This window comes from Embiotoca jacksoni, unplaced genomic scaffold (genome assembly GCF_022577435.1).
Source record: "Embiotoca jacksoni isolate LCO1_2020_lvr unplaced genomic scaffold, fEmbJac1.0.p SCAF_10, whole genome shotgun sequence".
Lineage (NCBI taxonomy): Eukaryota > Metazoa > Chordata > Actinopteri > Embiotocidae > Embiotoca > Embiotoca jacksoni.
In genome coordinates this window covers 2810982-2831509 of record NW_027185230.1, presented here as the reverse complement: position 1 = coordinate 2831509, position 20528 = coordinate 2810982, and the positions used below count along the sequence as shown (strand labels likewise).

General features: G+C 39.7%; 1 protein-coding gene across 1 annotated transcript; it reads left to right on the top strand.

Moving 5' to 3' along the window:
• Positions 1-6308: 6308 nt before the first annotated feature.
• adra1ab (adrenoceptor alpha 1Ab) lies at positions 6309-20105 on the top strand. The gene is made up of 3 exons (XM_069159385.1): positions 6309-6417; positions 11270-12712; positions 18511-20105. Exons 2-3 carry the CDS (start codon positions 11797-11799, stop codon positions 18978-18980), a joined length of 1386 nt encoding a protein of 461 aa, XP_069015486.1. The 5' UTR covers positions 6309-6417; positions 11270-11796; the 3' UTR covers positions 18981-20105.
• Positions 20106-20528: the final 423 nt, after the last annotated feature.

The window sequence follows — 20528 nt, the reverse complement described above, 5'->3', positions numbered from 1 at the left end:
TATCCTGTCAAAATTCATGCACTGTTTAAGTTGAGTGGACTAACATGTAGTGTACAACATTTAAGTGTACTAATGGAAGCACAGAAACTGAGAAACAACCATTAAAGCTGCATTATCTTAGTTTTTGCCACCAGGGGGCACCTCTGTTTTGGTCTCCCCCAACTCCTGAGAAACACATCTGACTCTGTAGCTGCCAGCTGTTCCACTGCCATCACAGCTTTTTCGCTGACTTTATCTGTCTGTTGTTTGGATTTGGGAGGACAGAGTAAAATCGGTTTATCACACCACATTTTGCCAAAAACAGATGCCTGAACCAAACAGTGTGCCAGAAAACCAAAACAGTGTGAGTGAAGCAAGCAAATATCTGACCCCTGCAGGCACAATTGAAACTACCATTGTTGTTCCACAACCCTGAGCTTTCCAAGACTGACTCACTGTAAAAGCCTGTGTGTGTTTGTTATTGACTGTAACCAGTTTCATGTTCATGAAAAAGCTGGACTCATTGAAATAGTTTATTTGAGGACCAAATGACAAATACATTTTGTAATATATTGAATATTGCATAGAAATGTGGTAAGTTTCGGACAGTGGTATTCCACTCTAAACTTGCATTTAAAATAACTGCTTTGAGGGAGTAAAGGTTGAAAATTACCATATATATGTATGCATCTTTGCTACAACCCTGTCAACCCTGAAATTACATTTATATATTACTACACAGCAAAATCATAAACACTACACTTTTGTTTGCGCTCCCAATGTTGCTGGATACTGAGAGGAACTGGAACATGCTGTTGTAAATGCCAATCCCCAGCATCTCAAACATGCTCGCTGCATAGGTGACATCTCTGGTAAGTCTGCAGGCAATGCAAAAAATGGGATGTTTTCAGTTTCCAGGAATTCAGTACAGATTCTTGCAACATGGGGCTTTGTATTATCATGCTGCAACACAAGGCGATGGCGGCAGATGAATGGCAGGATCTCATCACAATATCTCAATATTTTCAAATTGCCATTTTTTTAATTTTCCCATTTACTTTGTGGTAACATAACTGGCAGCAATATTTGAGTGAATGAATCGCAACATTTATCTTGCGCTCCTTGGCCACAGGGAGTTAGATGGCAGTTCTTTGACACCAGAGACTCAACCAGACTCATCTGTGGGTCTATTTGAGCAACAAAAGCTCTTTGGAAATGTCTAATGAACATCTATGATATCTTCATTACACTTAAAGAGACACAATGGCCATAAAACTTCTGAACAGCAGTCATTACTTTCTTAAATGTCAATAAAATGTAATAAGGGTGAACAAGAGAATAAAACATCAACTTAAAGTGGAATTTCATTTGAATTTTCACAGCCTGCAAAGTTGGAGGTAGCCATTAATGCTTAGCTGAATATATTGAAAGTTTAAGGAGTTCTGTAAATAGTTCCTGAATGGCATGTTTCTTTTTCTCATTACAGAAATCATCCGGGATGGAGGTGTTCAGTCTGCCTCTCTCCTGCATTCAAGCAGCAAACTGGATGAACAATTAGGTGCTCTAATCTCATTGGGGCAAGCTTTTACCTCCCCTACAAATAATTTTGTATTTAACCAACTGAAGCCGATAACAACAAAATGTATTTCTCTCTGCCAAGCCGACACCAGGGCCGGGTATGTTTGCATTCCTCTGGAAGAGAAGGGGAGAGAGAATTTTTTTTTTCTCAGAATGTAATCCATTTAATGTCTGAAGTCGGCAAATGTGAAAGGACATCGGTTATGAGAAGATGCCGTGAGTGCTGTGGTGCAGGAATGTCTCTCTGAGATGTTTGTCAGCCCAAGGCGAGAAGCCTAACCTTTAAAGTGCAGGTATATTTATTTATTTAAGGGTTTTTTTAGGGGAATGGTAACACAAGTTAAGCGAGCAAAGTGAAAACGGGCTGAATACCACAAACAAGAAAGTTTCTGCTTGAGGAATGAATGTCTGGACGGAAAGTCCGATTTGTAGAGATCAGTGACACGGCAGCAAAGTCATACCCTTTTCTGATTACATAAGCACCCATTTCCTTCTCTGAGCAGCAAACTACAGGTTATCAAGCCCTCAACAATTTCACAGATCAAGAAAAGGGGGAGTAGGAAATAGCAATAAAAGGAAGGAACACTTCCGTGATTGAAGTCTAAACAGCATTTAGAGTGCTTGAGTCCTTCTTTAAACTTGCAAAAAACTGTCAAGCTGTCATTTCGTGGCAGGAACACAGGGCTTGTTGTTTTGACAACTCTTCAGAGTCTATCAGACAGAAGTTCAAAACCAGCAGCCGTGTTCAGACAGGGAGTTTCAGACTGAACTTTACTCCCCACAAAGCAGCCCATGGCCTCTCACTGTACATGCGTCTTAAATCTTCTGGCAGAGCAACTTGACACATTAAAGATACCTGAACTGAGATCATGTGTGCCTTTTCTATATTTAGCACCGCTTGCTTTGACGTCAGTCAGTGTTTCTTAAGCAGATACAGCCGACATGACTTAATGGCTTTTTATTTTTCAGTTCAGAAGCTTTAATAGTTTTTTGGGGGGAGGTGACACTCATTAAGAGCAAGGCTTTCGTGTCTGTTATTTCATTTCATTTTTTCAGGTTTTAATTTTCTGAAGGCACTAGCAGGCGGCCGAGTTCATTAAATGTAACAAGTCACATGCCTCTTCTCCAATATGCCATAATTTATTCTCCAAACATTGTCAGCTATCCAGACTTTATCAGGCTTTTTATGGGGTTGTTTCAGGTTTATTTGCTTCCATAAGATAAATTCATCGTACCTCTTCACAAGAGGAAATTAATTAACAATGGCGCAAAAAAAATAGGCTATACTAAAAAGCCATGTTTATTGGGTTTCACTGTCTGACTGTGAGCAGTTCTTAGTGGGTGTTTTTGCCATTTTAATTTTTAAGATTATGAAACTGTCAAAATTAGCAAAGTAAGACTTTATTACGTTGCAAACTTATTTATTTATTGCTGTTTTATTGCTGTCAGTCAATATCAATATGCTTTTAAACGTCTTATTTACCTTTAAAATAAGTCCAGAATGTGTTTATTGGTCTAAGTAAAACAGTCTGATTCATCAGTCCTATTTAAAGTCCAACTTCAATGCAGATTATAATGCTCACTTTTTGTTTAGAGGTTTTTTTTCTTTGGAGTATATAGTTTGCAGTGCGAATCAATGTATTGTTTTATACCAAGATGTATTTGTTGTATCTGCCCCATTTACTGTAAATCTATTAAGGTTTACAATAATATCACTAGATTTACAGTTTTGAAATAGCAGTTTTTTTCTTATATTTGAAGTTAAAGTATATTAAAAGAGATTGCCCTGTTAACTCAATACTTTTCAAAAGAGAGTGTCATATGAATGTTACCAAATTCAAAAGCATAATTGCATTAAACAATTCCTGCTCACTGACAAAAAAAAAAAGGAGAGGGGGTGAGCTCTTCAGATGCAAAAAGTTAAACCTTTATTCATCCTCACACATCTATTTTCTGTGCATTCATTCTATTTTTTTTTTTGTAGGTCACATGAACTCATAACCAGTTCATGTAAAATATTGTTTGCCTCGTTGTTGTTTATCTGTTCACCCTTAATTTCAATAGAAGGTCATGGTTGGTAAGTTGTCACAGATCGTACGTACCTGTTGCAAAATAATAGATTGATTCTTTTTCCACCTGAAGACACTCTTCTACTATTTCTTTCCTATTTTATATATTGTATACTTACAGATGACATCAACACATCTCTTCACTGAAACATATGTTTAAGAGCATGTCATTTCCTGAATATTGCAGTCACAAATGTGAATTATAAAGGATGTGGTCACACAAGCATTGGACAACTCTAAGTTCATGTAAATGCCTCAACATAGCAAGTACAAATATACTACGTGATGTGTTCCCCACCACCCTCTGGGCCGGTGGGATGTGAGATATGTGTCTGTTTGTGTCCACTGTGCTCAAAGTCTATACTAAACATTAGCTGAGGGCAACACTCTCAGCAAAACAATTCAAATGTTGATGAGCTCAACACTTTACGCTGCACCTGCTAAAACCAAACTCTCTCTTGTTAATTTACATGGAAGTGAAAGAACTAATCAAAGAAGATGCAGCCATGTTTCAGCTTTGAGCATTTCTGCTTTTTAAAATGTATCCTGCCGGTGTGACTTTCACAAATTATTAACAACAAAGCAGCTTTTGTCCCTCAGACGGGGACATGAATTCAGGCCAAAGTATGGACAATGTAAAAGCCTCCCCAAATGACCAGTGAAAATTGCAACATAACCCTGCCAAGCAGAAAGATCCATACACTAGATCAATACAGCCAACAGCGTATAATCCCAGACTTATGAGACTTTTCTGTCATTTGAAGATGAATGCATGAGCCAAACATTTGAGACAGAAGTGGGGGAAAAAATCTTGAAGTGAACTCAGCTTTTCAGGCTATCAGCGACATCTGAGACACCTGTGATCAGGTTACTGAGCTGCTCGAGACGCCAGAAATTACTCAACCTGAAACAAAAACCAAAAAGAAGATATAGACCATTTGTCATCCTTGAGGTTATTGATGCACTTGGACCCCTGCTGCTGCTGTTCATGGTCTGCCTCAGCACATCTAGTATCTCTCTGCAACACAAAAGTCAAGCACCACCAGCATGAAGGTAATCACGTCAGTCCCTGGAGGACCACACATCCCTCAACTTCTGATGGGATGCCACCTTCCAAAGCACAAAATAACACAAAAAAAACAATAAATATGTGGACACCATTTCTGTCGTGCTTTTGTATTTGTTGGGTCGAGAAAAAAACACAAATATACAGTATGTAATGGTGTTTAGACAATGCTGTGCTTTACTGTTTTGCAGCAGTTTGGGTAGGAGACCATTGCCTTTTTTAATGTCAGAACTCCACCAAGTGCAAAATGTAGTTCATCTTCATAGTTGTTAAAGAGTCACAAACTTGTTAACATAACAAATGTTTAATCCTGCAGGAGCATGTATATGTTCTACATATTTCATTGAAATCAGACCATTACAATATGAAAAATGTTGTGTACAATGATGATGACGATAGAGGAATGCACATACACAGAATCTGGGAAAAGGTTCATCCTCTGGGGAGCGTGAGTCTGTCAGTGGATTTATACCATTGCCCATTGGATTTAAAGATGCTTCTGGTCCACGAATAAGTCAGGGTAAATTGCAATACTAAATAAAAGTCATTAAACATTAGTCCTGCTTAGAGGACTAGGAATATACATAAGTCCTGTTATAAATAACAAGCCCTCCAAAATAAAAGAGAAAATATGCTGTTCATCATGATTTTTGTGGTGTTTGGTTTGTTTGAGGAACCTGCACCACCTTGTTAAAGATAGAGATTTTTGTCATGGTTAAAATAAATCATTATTGACTGTTTGTTGGCGCTACATGTGTTCTAAGCCAAGTATCCTTACCATACAATAAGAAAATCACTACAAGTGAAGACAGTCTCACCTTGTTGCATATGAGGGAGATATTAAGCTCAAAATGCCACCAAAATCAAATCACAGTAATTCAATAACAGTCATCATTATAGTACACTAACAATGTGGCAGCTCATCTCCCATTATTTTCTGACTTTCTCTATCTGTCTGGGACACAAATTAATTAGCACTAATTAGTTCCCACTGAAGATGTTAAAATGAGCCACAAATCTATAGTGTAATAATATTAATAATTGTAATAATAAGTCTAAATCATTCCCTGAAATAGCTGGTTATTGTACTTTTTAGCAAACAAAAACAGTCTATTGGGGTTTATTTTCAGGTGCAAAAAATATAAAAGTGCTGTGGCGAGTATTTACATAAGTCTATGTACATTGACTCAAAATAAGTACAGTAGTTTTGCCAGTAATTGACTAACAGTGTAGTTATATACAGTAGCACAGAGGAATGAGATAATGTAAAAAGGGTGGATACACACTCAGTAATAATTTGTATCCATCCATTGTTGGATGTTAACAACACAAAAAAACAGGAGATCATAAGACAAAAAAGTCAGTTATAAAACTTGCTTTTTTGGGGGAAACATGTAAAACATTTACTTTAGTTTATGTGGACTATTAAGAGCATGTGTACAGCTTACTTATTTAGGCCACGTGACCACATCGGTAATTAAAAGGTGGGAGCCGCTCAGGCAGGGGGCGGGGCTCTGGGAGGATCAGGTGGGGTGGTCCACTGTGACTTTATTTAGCAGAGGAGGCAAGAGGAGGACCGCAGGAGGGAGAGAGAGACACTTGACTATGCTCTGCATGCTGTCCGTGGCAGACACAGTAATGGATGACTGCTTTCAGAGAAAATTACCTCAATTCTGCCCTCAAAGAAAAAACTGTGTTCACTGAGATGTCAGCGCTCTGTAGGAGGTAAGACTTGTTCCTTCTCCTTACATCCTACAGCTGACTTCACTGCCTGAATGATTTCCAATTTCCATAATGGATCATTATTTTTCATTATTTTTCATTATGATGTGGTGCTTGCGTTTTTGTTTTTTTTGTAATAGGCTGCTGATGAGCACATTGAGAAAGATTGCTTTATTTTCATAATCCGATGGCAATGCTAATTCATGCACCCCAAATTGTTGAGTTTATTTCTTGCATATTTAAAATGTACTCGAATAGCAGTGAAAAAGCATGTTTAATATAAATAATAAATAAAAACAAAAGGCTGTCTCTTTCTGTGGTTTCATTTAGATTTACATTCAGAACATCAACAGGTTGGCCATATTAATCCAGAAAATACAGATACAGGGAATGGGCAGCGAATATAACTACTTATTGAGTATAAATAATAATAAACACTAACAACACAACCTGTGCAGGAGGATGAAAGAGGAAAAACACTTGTCCGTCCAGAGAGGCAGTGTGAAGTTATGAACTTCATGCATTGACCCTAAACATAGTAGTTGATTCAGGAGGCCTTTATGTCAGTGGTCCAATGTTCAGACTGGTGTAGACGGTTCAAACAACACTTTCACACAGGAGGCTGCTGTTCACATCTTGTCTGAGAGCAAAAGTCAGCGTTGACTTATTTTAAGTTTCAAACGTAAGTTAACTCGAGGAACATATTTAAAGTATGTAATATATGTAACTTATATTAATTGCGTACATTACATGTTTAATATTGTTACGATGACTACAAACTTCCAGTACCCCTGTTGCTGATATTGCCCACTGGTCATTAATCAGTCCCTCCAGAATTTAACAGATTTTTCGTGATTAGATTTTGCAGCAGCTTCACTCAAAAAATTGCAAAGCAGTTGCAAAGTTGTCTTTGAGTTTTTTGTGAGTTTCTTCACATCACAGACATGTAGGGCGATGTGACGTCACATCTTACAAAGCAGAACGCTAACATTAGCTCTAGTAGGATTCGGACTCCCCCATTACTGATTTTAGCGATGACTGGAATGAACGAGTAGAACTTTGAAATGTTTACAAGGTCACAAAATCCGTCCAAAGGCAAGTAACATCCCTGGACCTGACAGGTCAGATGAGCTTTTCAATGCTGAAGAGGAGTCCAAGTTGCAGCTGCCGAGCGGCGACTTTCTAAAGAGAGATGTAAATGTATTCTTTAATTTTGAAACAATAGCCCAATGATCTATGTATTGAATCCTTCTGAGGTTACTGAATGGTTAAATTAATGAATTTTGTTGAGGAAAAAAGAATGTTTGTAAAAACGTGGTAGTCTAATTCTTATGATAAGACATCATGTTTTTAGCTTTTCTGTTTAACATGCAATTTGTTTTGACAGTGGAGATTGAAGAGCCTTGCTGACAGTTAATGAGGAGTTATTTTGGTTGATAAAGCAAGTTGTGTTTGGGTAGGCTTAATTTGTGCTGTGTAACCTTTAGCAGTTTACTGTGTTCAGGATAAAGATAATGGATGGATGGATGGATGGATGGATGGATGGATGGATGGATGGGACTGGTATATGTTGTTAATAACATGGGCCAACACAAACACAGCTGGATTTCCCGATCTGCTGCACTAACAAAACAATCTCAGGAAGGCTTAATGTTGTCCGTGATAATGCCATCCCATGCTGTGGACCACTGTTCTGATTGAATATGCCCCTGGTCAGGTCAGTTAATATCCTAGCTAATATTCTCTCTCCTAAAACAAAACCCTAATTATGATTCAAATGCTACATTTAATTGGCCTACTCAATTCCGTAATGGGCGCTCAGCTCCAGAAGGAAAGTTTCTTCAAGGGCAAAGCACCATCTTTCCATGAGATCCACTAATGCCATAATCTGAGCGGGCCACCTTTGGATTTCAGATGTAAATTGGAGTGTAATGATGTCTGCTGATAGCTTTTAATCAAATCCTATCTGCAGTGAATGAGGGATGTACGCTGCGTCCGTCTCTGGTGGGCCTGGCCGCTGGTCAAGTGAAAGAAAATGGCCTCAATGCAGCAGCTAGCAATGGCTATGATTATCCATTAATCTCTGCATCCAATCTCCACATTTGATGGTTTAAAAAATGTAGTCAAAGCCCAAAGCCAGTTTAGAATAATATGAAATAGAGAAAAACAGCAAATCTCCAGTGAGAAGCTGGAATAAGTAAAGTTTTAGCTTTTGGTTCAATAAACAATTGAGTGATTATGAATTTTCCCAAAAGATTGATTGATTGAACACCCAGATATATGTTACTTTCTCTCCTGTAGAATATAGGAAAAAGCATCAATAAAAAAAATGATGAAATTACATTTTGCTTTGGCTGTGTTTCAAATGCTGTACTTCCCTCAGTACACTAACAAAAAGGGCTATTACTGTAGTAGTGTGGTGCTTTAATTTCGACAGGGTATTGTCATATCCTACAGTGTTCTGCACTTACCAGAAAAAACCCTCGAATTTAAATGCATCACCTGCCAACATATCTGCCAGCTTTAATTATTTTACCCAAAATTAAACATGTTTTTGTGCCCTCTGTTTAACACACACATTAAACACCCTGATGGCTTCCGTCCAACAGCAGGATGGTGGTACTTAATGTTCCAGTGCTGCAGCTTCTTCGGCTGCCACACTTTGAAAATTCTTTACATCCGTGATCCTTCCCTTTCTGATACGTAGCAAAGATGGCGACCGGTGAGTGTACAAACCGTCCAGCGTTTGACTCTTAATTTTTGGACTGTTTCAAGTGCACCATCCGGGTACTTAGAGTGCGCTGCATGTTTCCATACTTGACTGTGAATGCACAGATGCACTTGAAATAGTGAGTGTTAGTATGATAGTAAGCCTTTTGGAACACAGCATTTGTCCTTGATACTTACTTACTCTACATTTTTAGGTCATTTGATGAACCTAACAAGTACAGTATGACTTGGTCAAATATAAAAACAAAAGCAGCTGAACAACATTTGCATTTTGTCTGTCAGTCCTCTTTTCCTGGAGTATGAATTATATGAATAAAAGACACCAAAAACTCTTGGAAATGTTGTGAAGGCAGTCAGTAGAGGAGCAGATTGAGCGGCCATTACACACATTTTGCACCACTTCATCATTTTGTCAGTGCGCTGCTGTCACCCTGCTGCCCCACAACCATATTATTCCATGAATGAATGAAACATGAAGTGGAGAGACATGTGGAGGAGTTCTGACTTTACAGATGACGCTAGTATGGATGTCAACACAGCGCATGCAAATACAATCTAATGTGTCAGCCAAGCAGCATCAGGACAGGAATGTGTCACCTGCACCAGACTTCCTGCTCTGGTTTTTAACTCCAGGAAAGATGAATGTTTATACAAACAGCACAGCCCGCTGAATGTAGGAACACCGCATGGCATCGTATACTGTATGTATCAATAATCTTGTGCTACCTATGTTGTTTTGTTTCTACGGCCTCAAGTCAATATAGCCCGAATACTTTCCTATTTTCTGTTTCCTATTTGGCACTTTCCACAGTAACACAGGACTCCTCAAACACTGGTGGGTTGAGAGGGAAAAAAAATGTTCAACGCACTTTATCTATTTTTGCAGCCACTTCACCACCCTGAGGAATCTCATTACCAGTGAAAATGTATTCCAGATATCACTGCCTTTAGGTATTCTGCTGAAACAATCAAAGATATTCATTCACCACCGATTTCATTTCAATTCCCCCTCCGGCCCCTGATGCGGAAATCCGAGCATCAAGTGTTTATTTGGGTGAATTTAGTTCCGCCTTGCGGTGGGATGTGCAGTGAGCAAAAGCCTTTGATCCTGCATGGACATGTGACAAGCATGACTGTGCTCTCTGAGGGCTTTATCGCCGCTTCGTTTTCATCCTTTTTTTTTTTGCCTCGCTTATCTCACTCGGTGACATCCCCGATCTCAAACACGTGCACTGAGAGTGCCACAGAGTGGCACTATCAGCTGCCGAAGCCTTCACAGGGGTAATATAGTGACTTCCCTCAAGGTTCAATTAATGGCCTGTCTCCGGCAGATGAGTTAAAGCCCGCAGTTTACAGACACAAGACCTTCAGGGAAGCCTTTACAGGCTCCAGCTGAGTGAAAAAAATAACAAAATAATTAATCTCTGCATTCATTTCTCTTTGTAGTCCACACGGTTGATTGGATTTCAAAATGCCACAAATGATTTTCTTTTTGCCCCCGAGGATCAATATTCCTGCTGTGATGACCTTGTGTTTACCTCTGTTGTTTTTGATCATATCTCGTTCCTTTTTTTTTGTTTCCATTATAATCCTCCTCGCTACTCTTACCGCCCGAGAACACTGTCTGTATACAGACACATTTTTGCTTTAATTTATCTGCCTGGTTAAATAAAGGTTAAACAAAAGTCAGATTCTATTAAAGGGATATTTTATGGTTGTCACTTGTTTGCTTGCAGAGGCCAAAAGACAAATAAGCTGCACTGTTCTTTTGGATGAAAAGGAAATTGTGAGTGGTCCTCAGTTCACTCAAAAATACCCTGTTTTCTTTCCTGCAGCTGTAATTAGTTTGAAGAATTTCCTAACAAAAACTGTATCCCCTGAAAAGAGACTGTTAAGTGATATTTTTACCCTTTAATCATAACTGTCTGATGTGTAATAGGCTTTTTTTTTTTAGGCAATTTACATTTAATTTGTTCTTACTTGTGTGCTGTGTTTTGATTAGTTCCTACGCTACTAAAGAAAGAACTGCACTTGAGGAGTAATGAGCCTGTTTTGGGTATTTATAAAAGCCTGGGATTATAATTGTGTTGTTTAATATATTCTATCTCTTTTCTTGTTTCAACAGGTCTCCTGTAGTAAAGCCTGAACTCAACATCCCAAATCCATCAGTGACTGCCACTCAAAACACCAACATTTGTGCTTTTTTTTTAATTAAGCTTTTCCGGACTAAATATGACAAAGTGTGGCAGTGTTACTCTTTCAAAATGTGACATTCTGCCAAGGAACCCTGCCCTTCTCAGCCGCCTCGGAGGCTTTCGGCAGGTGGGTGTTCGGCCGGTCCTTCTGCATCGTCTGGGCCGCCCTGGATGTCCTATGCTGCACTGCCTCCATCCTCAGCCTGTGTGTGATCTCTATTGACTGCTTTCTGGCTGTCAGCTACCCTCTGCGCTACCCCGTCAGTGGAGTCTTGGCAAGAGCAGCTGCGTCTACGAATAAACTGGTGGAGCAGTTTATGCAGCAGGAAAGGCTTTTATCTTCTGCTTTGGGAGGATCACAAAAAGGGTTGCAGCTGTAGTAAGTGAGGAGCAGACGTGGAATGAGTGTCATCAATCTGGAAGACACTTAACACCTTAACACACCCAACAGGGTACGATGGTTCCTGCTGAGAACATGAGTGTTTTTCCTGCAGGAGATCTCTGTACCAACTGCAGCTCCTCCGCCTACCCAGAGGTGGATGTAGCCAAGGCAGTGGCATTGGCGATAGTGCTGGTGGTGTTTGTAGTGTTTGGGGTCCTGGGAAACATCCTGGTCATCCTGTCTGTGTTGTTCCACCACCATTGGAGATCTGTGACACATTACTTCATCGCCAACCTGGCAGCAGCAGATCTGCTGCTCAGCTCCGCGGTCCTGCCCTTCTCAGCCGCCTCGGAGGCTTTTGGCAGGTGGGTGTTCGGCCGGTCCTTCTGCATCGTCTGGGCCGCCCTGGATGTCCTATGCTGCACTGCCTCCATCCTCAGCCTGTGTGTGATCTCTATTGACCGCTTTCTGGCTGTCAGCTACCCTCTGCGCTACCCCGTCATGGCTACCGGGCGGCGAGGCCTGACTGCGGTGGCTGCTCTCTGGGGACTCTCAGCGGCGATATCTGTGGGCCCTCTGTTTGGCTGGAAGGAGCCTGATCCAGAAGATGAGACAGTGTGCCAAATTACAGAGGAGCCCGGCTACGCCTTGTTCTCAGCATTAGGATCTTTTTACATCCCACTGGCCATCATCCTGGCCATGTACTGCCGTGTCTACACTGTGGCGAAGAGGAAGACCAAAACCCTGAGGGAGGGCAGAAAGGAAGAAGGTGTGGAGATGGAGGGGGTGACGCTGAGGATACACAGGGGAAATGCAGCTCACACAGGGAAACAAGAGGAGGACGACGGGACCGCAATGCATAAACGCTTCGCCTTTCCTCTGCAGAGGCTGCTGAAGTTTTCGAGAGAAGAAAAGGCAGCAAAGACTCTTGGCATTGTTGTCGGGTGCTTCGTTCTGTGCTGGCTTCCTTTTTTCCTGGTTTTACCCATCGGTAGGTACTTAACCCTCCTCTGCACTGAACCTAACAAAACAACAAAAAAAAAAGGTTTGTGCATTTTATGCATTCTATTAAGATTCAAGTCACAAAGATAAGCATCTGTTTTTCTTAACGATAATTCAATCCAATCTTTCAAAAAGCTTCTGTTTTTAATGTATTTCCAGAGTCCTCAAAGATTTTTATGTTTATGAAAAATATTCTGTCTGGAGCATGATAAATAAAAATAATCCCTAACTGTGATTAAAACGTGGTCGTCAATATAATGGACCAACAAAATTTAGCATTTTTAGATTTAAATGGGAATTTAATTTATTCAGAAACTATTTGATGTCATATGTCCATTTTATTACAGTGGTCTACTTTGAAAAATACTTAAATCATAACAATTTTAGCAGTGGCAAAACTTAATAGAAATGAACTAATTAAGGATTTTTTTTTTTTTTTTGCTCCTGCAGTGAAACTGTAGATATGAGCCCATTACAAATATTAGGAGGCTGAGCGAAAGGTAAATGCCCACTAAGCCAGATATTCTCAGCTTTATCTGTAATAACTTACACCAACATTTTGTCAGACGCTGTCAGAGATGGTGATAAGGGTGATGTTATCAAAGATGTACAGTAAGAGAGGAAACCAACCATTGTGAAGCCTAATCTAACATCTTAATTGCTTCTGAAATAACTCTTAAAACTCGACCGAGATAATTGATTGTCAAGTGGACCAGCGTGTATTAAAGAGTAGCAGTCTGTCAGCAGTTCCCTCACAGGTCACAGATGGGGAGATTAATGCTGAAACATCTACGCAGTTACACTTTACTCTGTTTTACAGGTGAACTGTAATCCTACAAGAAGGGAACATGCTGTAATAAGAGAGGGTGGATGAAACACATCATCTAGACAAATAATATACCTGTTGTTTTTGTCTTTTTGTTCTTTGCAGTGTGTACATTCATAAGCAGCCATATTAAAGGTCCATGGTGCAATCCAAGTGTAAACAAATGGCCTGTTATACCAAAGACTTGAAGCTTTTGTCTCTTCGAAAATGATTAACAGCTCTTTGAATACAGGGATTAACAACCAATAACTACATTTAAGCTATTGTGGTTTGGCCAAACTATGGCAACTCAAAGTCCAATCGCAAGGGCTTTCAGTTGTATCACACAGTCTTCATCAACAGTTGTCATGGAGCTAAACGTGTTGTTAGCAGCAGTCATGATATTCAAGGACAAGAAGGTAGTTTCATGATCATTTCCCGATGCTGTTAAAATGTATTAATTATTATTACAGGAAAAAAAGGTTCCCATGTTTTCCACATGGGACACGTGACTAGATGTATGACACATTTACCACATGTTGCAACATATGATGGTTCGTTCAGGCAGCTTGAAATGGCAGCCCCCAGGAAACCTACTGTCAGAATACAGAAAAGTAACAAACGACCTTATCATCACCTATGGAGACCATCAGAGGGACCAAATGGAGTCACTATACATTACACTCCTACATGTCTTTTTTTTAGCAGATAAAACAGCCTGCAAACAGCAACAAAGCAATGGCCGTGTGGGAGGACTATTACCGTCGTTGTCTGTCAATATAGTAATTTGCATTGGTTAACAACACAATACCCTGCTCTAAGTATTATGATGTATGATGATTATTTTTGTGCTGAGCAAGTATATCTCTTTCTTTCACCACAAACATTGCCATGTCGGGTTATGTCAGACCGACTTCCTGGACCTCTCAAAAACCTCTGACTTTTCTAGTGGGAGACTCCCAGTTCAACAGATGTTCAGGTGATTTCTCACACTTGGAGGTCGGAACTCTCCCACTTCCCGGTTGCTTATTAACGCGCCTTGATAACATGGGGAAAATATGTGGAAGAGTTTCCACATGGGAATCAACATGACACCATCAAAATGTTAGAAAACCACGTTTCCCATCGGCAAAATACGTTTCACGTGTGTACAATCACATTATGCACATATGGTCACGTGATTATTGCACACGTGAAAATCATGTGGGTTTTTTTTGTTGTTGTTACAAAACATTTAGTCAAGTGGCCTTCTTGACGTGTCAAATAATGATGGTTGGAAATGGGTTGTTTTTAGCTGCTTCAGTTTCAGTGTCCAGGTGTTGTGCACACTGGCTCACTGTAACACTCATGGCTTACTGGGACACTTGAGTTGTTATTGGAAACAAATGTGTTTTTCCTGCAGGAAAAAGTCCAAATATCTGCTGGGAAATAATGTCTATTAATCAAGAATTTATTTGACAGAAAGCCTTTCAACTCTGACAGTCTTCCATTTTTCACCTTTATACGTTATTGGAAATGCAATCTTCTGGTGTTCTGCACTATTAGTTGGACCTAACAAACACTTTAAGATGTTTCCTGGGGGTATATAAAACTCACTTAAACGAGTAAAGCATGAAACCGTAACACTATTGTCTGTAATTTTTGAGAATAATCTTCATGTGCAACATCAGTTTACATTTACAATATCGGCACACACAATACAAAACAAATAACCTTGGTTCATTTCATTCTGAATTGGCAGATAAAAAAGCAGCGACAACAACAAAACACAATCCATTTACACAGTAGATAGAAGAATAAATGTATGCAATAAATATAGATTATATCCTTAGATAATAGAGAAAGAATTAATGAAGTGACTGTTTGCCGTCTACAACAACACTAGCAGCTCTGTGTTGCTTGTTTATCGTGTTTACAATGTTAGTTTAGCAAGTAAGTGTGCTAACAGCATTAAATGTACAGCTGAGGCTGATGGGAAAATTATTAGTTCTGCAGGTGTTTCATCATAAACCAAAAATGAAAGGAAAATTAAAAGTTTGACCTGATGATGGTGCCAAATGAAAAACGTACTGCAATTTCATCTTCAGAGGGACAGAATATTGTTGCAAATTTTATGGCAACCCATTTAATAATTGTCATTAAACAAAAATGGTGGCAAGTTCTTCTAGGATGTATGGATCTCTGTATACAAAGTTTTGTACCAATCCATTCGCTAGATGTTAAAATATTTCACACTAAAGCAAAAGTGGTGACAAACAGACCAACTCACTGACAGACCAACATGGCTATCCACAGGAGCTCTGCTGCCATGGCTAAAAATATACAGCAAGTTGAGCCTTTAATATGTAGATCTAACAGGAGTCCTCCTGTGAGCTAGCACTGTGGATACATATCCATATATAGTTACATACTATTATGGCACAAAAGCTTATTTAATGGCATGTTTTGCTCTATGAACACCACATGAGGCAGCGCCTTTCTCCTTTCCTGCTGCACCTCGACTCGACTGCCTCAGTCTCTCTGAGGTAACATCAAGGAATTCAATTACTAGCACCCAAATAAAACACCACATTGTAGCAGCGAGGGTTTCTACTCTGTGATGAAATGGAATGAGTCAAACTATTACTCCCTCCTGTGAAAGCTATTATAGATAACAAGCATGAGGCTTAATGGGCTTAATGCCAGGAGGCATCCTCAGTCACCCTGTCGCCTCCCAAGGCAGCCAGTCATGGGAGGATAGTTGTGCATTTCAAGAGACAGCCATTCATGGCTCACAGCGCTCATTCAAGCTCAGAGGCATTGATACTCTGAGATTTTTGGAATGAGGTTTTGAAAAACAATCTCTTATTTTGAATATCCCTGAGCTCTTCAGATGAGAAGCCTGTTTTGTTCTGAAGCACTTGTTGGTCACCCACCTTTTGCTCGGGCTGCAATAGCAGCAATTCTGTAAGTTGCAGTGGCCCATTCAAGATGCTTGTTTTTTTTTATCAAACAAGGTAACCGCAGCACATCAGCATCATACAGAATATAAAGCTGCAGTGAAGAATTTATTTGATATCAGTTGTGCCTGAAAAAAATCCGTTCTGTGTCTGTGGGTTTTATTTTCTAAAAGGGTAGATGTTTATGGTTGTGTGCTAGCCTGCTATCCAAAAGAGATTTTATTATAATGCCCTTAATGCTGCTACTTTTTTATGGATAATTGTAGTACACCACTAACTGCTACTTTCATTATTTGTAACTTTTCTCTGGATTCTGTTGTTCAAGACAAATCAGTATACATCTCAGTTGATCTCCTGCCATTTTCACATTTCTCAACCAATGCGGCACACACACAGCCACATTTGGTTCATAATAGACTTGTATATTCCCAATATTTACCGAATTGGTTTTCAGGTTATTGTATGTGAGGCTGTTTTTATGTAAAGGGGTTTAACACTTGAATGTGCTGTGCACTGGTAACCACGTTTAGAAAATGTACACATACGGTATAAACATCAAGCGGTCTTGAAATGATTTATCTCACCAATGCTGGGCAAAATTAAGCTGATTAAAATAGTCATATTCTCAAGGATGCACACAACTGATAATTACACCCATTTGTTTGTTTGATTGTTGAATACATCGTTACAAAACCATGGACATTAACATCACCCTTGTGAGCTTTCTTGGGTACAAACCAAAGCATCTGTATCGTTTTTTTTTTTATTGCATTCCTTATGGTTTAACAAACATTTATGCATTCTGTCCTTAGAAAAGCCCTTGCAAAGCCAATTAAAAATACATTCAATCCATGTTTACAAGAAAGTTTGCAAGTTGTTTTTTTTTTTTTGCCTTTGTTGGCATATTTCTGCACTGTTTGTGAATTGTTCCCAACAAGTGGTGAGTAGGCTGAAACTGGAGGCTGATAAGTTTATTACATCAACCCTCCGGTTGGGACTCCACCAAGTGGAAAACTACTGTGATATCATTCATGGGTTTATGAACTACTGTTTTGAAGCCTTGAATTGTTTTCACCATCGTCATCTGTTTTTTTTTTTGGAGCGAGAAGTGACCATATTTGGACTAGCTGGAGAGGAATGAAGTGTGGATCTGACCGAGAACACAAGAACACCTCAATGCACCCCGGGCATGTAAATCAAACCAGGAACCCCCACCCCCCAACATACCTCCTCTCTTTGAGACCTAATATCTAATTGACCATATAATTTTTTAAAAAAGGACCACCAGAACACTCAACAGATGGAGTGAATCTAGCGAATGACGGCATAACGAATTGTGGGGAAAATGTATTGACTTTGTATTTCAAGAGAGAATGAGCTACTTTTTGAACTGGAGTCTACTGGAGCCAGAAGGTTTTTGGAGCCAGTCACTAGTGGTACTGCACATTAAGGCACTTGTATTGACTTCACTTTTCAGACCCGAAGGCTGCATCAATTTTTATAAACAGTCTGGGAGACCCCTTCATAAAAGCATTGCTCCACCGTGCTACAAATAGTCAAACATTCCTCCAGCTACTTTTAAGATGCTCCTATAAATTTCACCCATCTGGGAGGACTATCTAAAGAATCAAAGTCGGTGTTGTGGCCTGTGGCCCCTCAGTCAGCCAAAGTCTTTCACATCAAAAATAGAAAAACATTTCTTTATGAACCTGAAGTGGTGCACAAAGACGTTGTCATATTGACAGAAAACGATTTGTAGCCACAAAGTTGGAGGTATGAGAACATCATTGTATGGCCAATGCAATTTAAATATTAGAATTTCCCTGAATTTGAAGTCAATTATAGAAATAAGCCACAAACCAAAAGCACATGAAAGTATATGGACAAGAGTACCGAGGTATAAATTGAAGTGCTACAACGTTATCAAAAAAACTGTAAATTTAGCTTTGGCAGATGTATGAGCTTGCTAAGTGATTTCTACTTCAGGTATTAGTGGTTCATTAGAATATTTTTTTATTCTTTTTTTTTGTGTGTCTTTTCTAGGATCCATCTTCCCATCCTGTAAGCCCTCTGAAACCATCTTTAAGATAACCTTCTGGCTGGGTTACCTCAACAGCTGCATTAATCCCATTATCTACCCATGCTTCAGTCGGGAGTTCAAGAAAGCCTTCCACAACGTGCTGCGTGGTCGCTGCCTGAGAACTGGGGTGCCGACTGCCAAAGGACTTGTCACCGCCCATTCCTCCTCTCCGGGCCTCAAGTCTAGTACATCTGTTCCCTCAGCCCAAAACCGTGTCGCCGCCTCCTCCTGGGCTCGCTGTAGGGCTCTGCCGACCTCCTCCTCGTCTGTCGGTGGTGCAGACCAGGCTCAGAGGGCACAAATCCAGAGTAAGAGTCTGTTGAAGGCGTGCTGCTTATCAGCCAGTGGAAGTCCGGTACCACAGAACCCTTCCACTCACAGATCGGCTAAGGTCTTACACCTTTCTCTTGGAATTACAGGGGAGGCTGTTTGATCGGGAGTGTTGAGGCACTTGTTGTTATCCAATCTTGTGCTTCAGTTTCCTTGGAAAAACACTCAGTATGTATACAACTTTTATGTGAATATATATTTACTCGGTGTGCATGTCCAGACGATAATGGCTTTTGTCCAGAGCAGGCAGAAGATAACTCTGCTGCCCCCAAGACTTCACTTTGGTCTAAATGCCTGGAGTGTCAAATGAAATTTGATTTGGAAATTGAATAAATAATACTTATTTTTGCTCAACAGACATTACTGAGCTCCAGAACTGGGCACTAAATGTCAGGAGCTGTTCATTAGCTGTAAAGTGGAATGCTATCAAGTATGAATGCACTGTGAGAAACTTTTGAAACAACCTCTTTGGGTAAAAATCCAAGTAAAGTGCCCTTTTTGAGAGTATGATCACTATAGAAGGAATACCCATCAGTGCCTGCCAAGGAATAAAAGCAGCCTTTCGAAAGTGACATTGTAAAAGAGCTCCGGAGAGATGATTTCTTCAAACATCAGAGGTATTCCTGCAGATTGTACAAAACCCTTAAGGAAATAATTACCATTCACTGACAGCTCTGAGAACATGGAAGCTGGTAGAAGTGTGTGTATTATAGGAGTGACCTTTGTTTTAAAAGTACTAAACGATAATCTGTCAGAGAGAAAAAGTGAGAAATTAGGGTATATTAGCTCATATTTGTGTTTGAAATAAATAAGAGGGAGACATTACTGTTGTACAGTTCAACTTTTAGTCCACCATAAACCATAGTTGTTGTTGGTAAATAAATGACAGCATGTTGGATGTTTTGTACTATTTGTGAATACTGATTTCCTGCCTCAGAGTTTTTTCCCACGCAAACACTGGAAAATGTTGTGGTTATTTAAAAGTGATGCATGAGCAACTGTCTGATGTGTTTGTTTGTCTGTAAGCTGCATCCCTGATTTTTAGACACCACAAGGGCAGAAGAACTCTCACATGTTATCTTCTCATAATACTGTTATGGCTAAATTAAGCAAAGCATTGTCTGCTTACAACCTTACATCCCATTTGGCCGTATTAGGCCGTCTGTCCACCTGATGAATGGAAGTTCAGTATTAAAGTTCCACTCCCGGCAGTGATTAAACTCTTACAAACTTCATCAACGTTCATTAAAAGTTAATATTTAGAAGGGTTGTTTTTTTTCCTGAGAAAAAACATTCACTAATGTCTTAAAGTGTTTTGGATGTAACACGACACCTTTGCCTTCATTCAGTACTCATCGATCTGCGCAACTCGAAGCTGGCAGCTCGATGATGTGGAAATCTCCAGCCTGTGATTGGCTCCTCAGGTACATGACATATGAAACCCCGGCTGTCTGAATCCGTAATTTTCACTGTAATTCCAAAGTTGAAATGCTCAGCTTGACTGTGTATTTCGCTCATGGTATGTCTGGTGAATAAAAATTTAAAAAAAAACATCACGTGGACATATTAACAAGGTTAAGAACTTGATTTTAATTATTGAAATTAATTTTGGTTCTTGATGCCATGATTTAACTCTTGAGTCAAACCCAAT

Coding starts and splice junctions, on each gene's coding strand:
- adra1ab (XM_069159385.1), top strand. CDS start 11,797: ATGGTTCCTGCTGAGAACATGAGTGTTTTTCCTGCAGGAGATCTCTGT. Junction 12,713..18,510: donor TTTCCTGGTTTTACCCATCG/GTAGGTACTTAA, acceptor TGTCTTTTCTAG/GATCCATCTTCCCATCCTGT.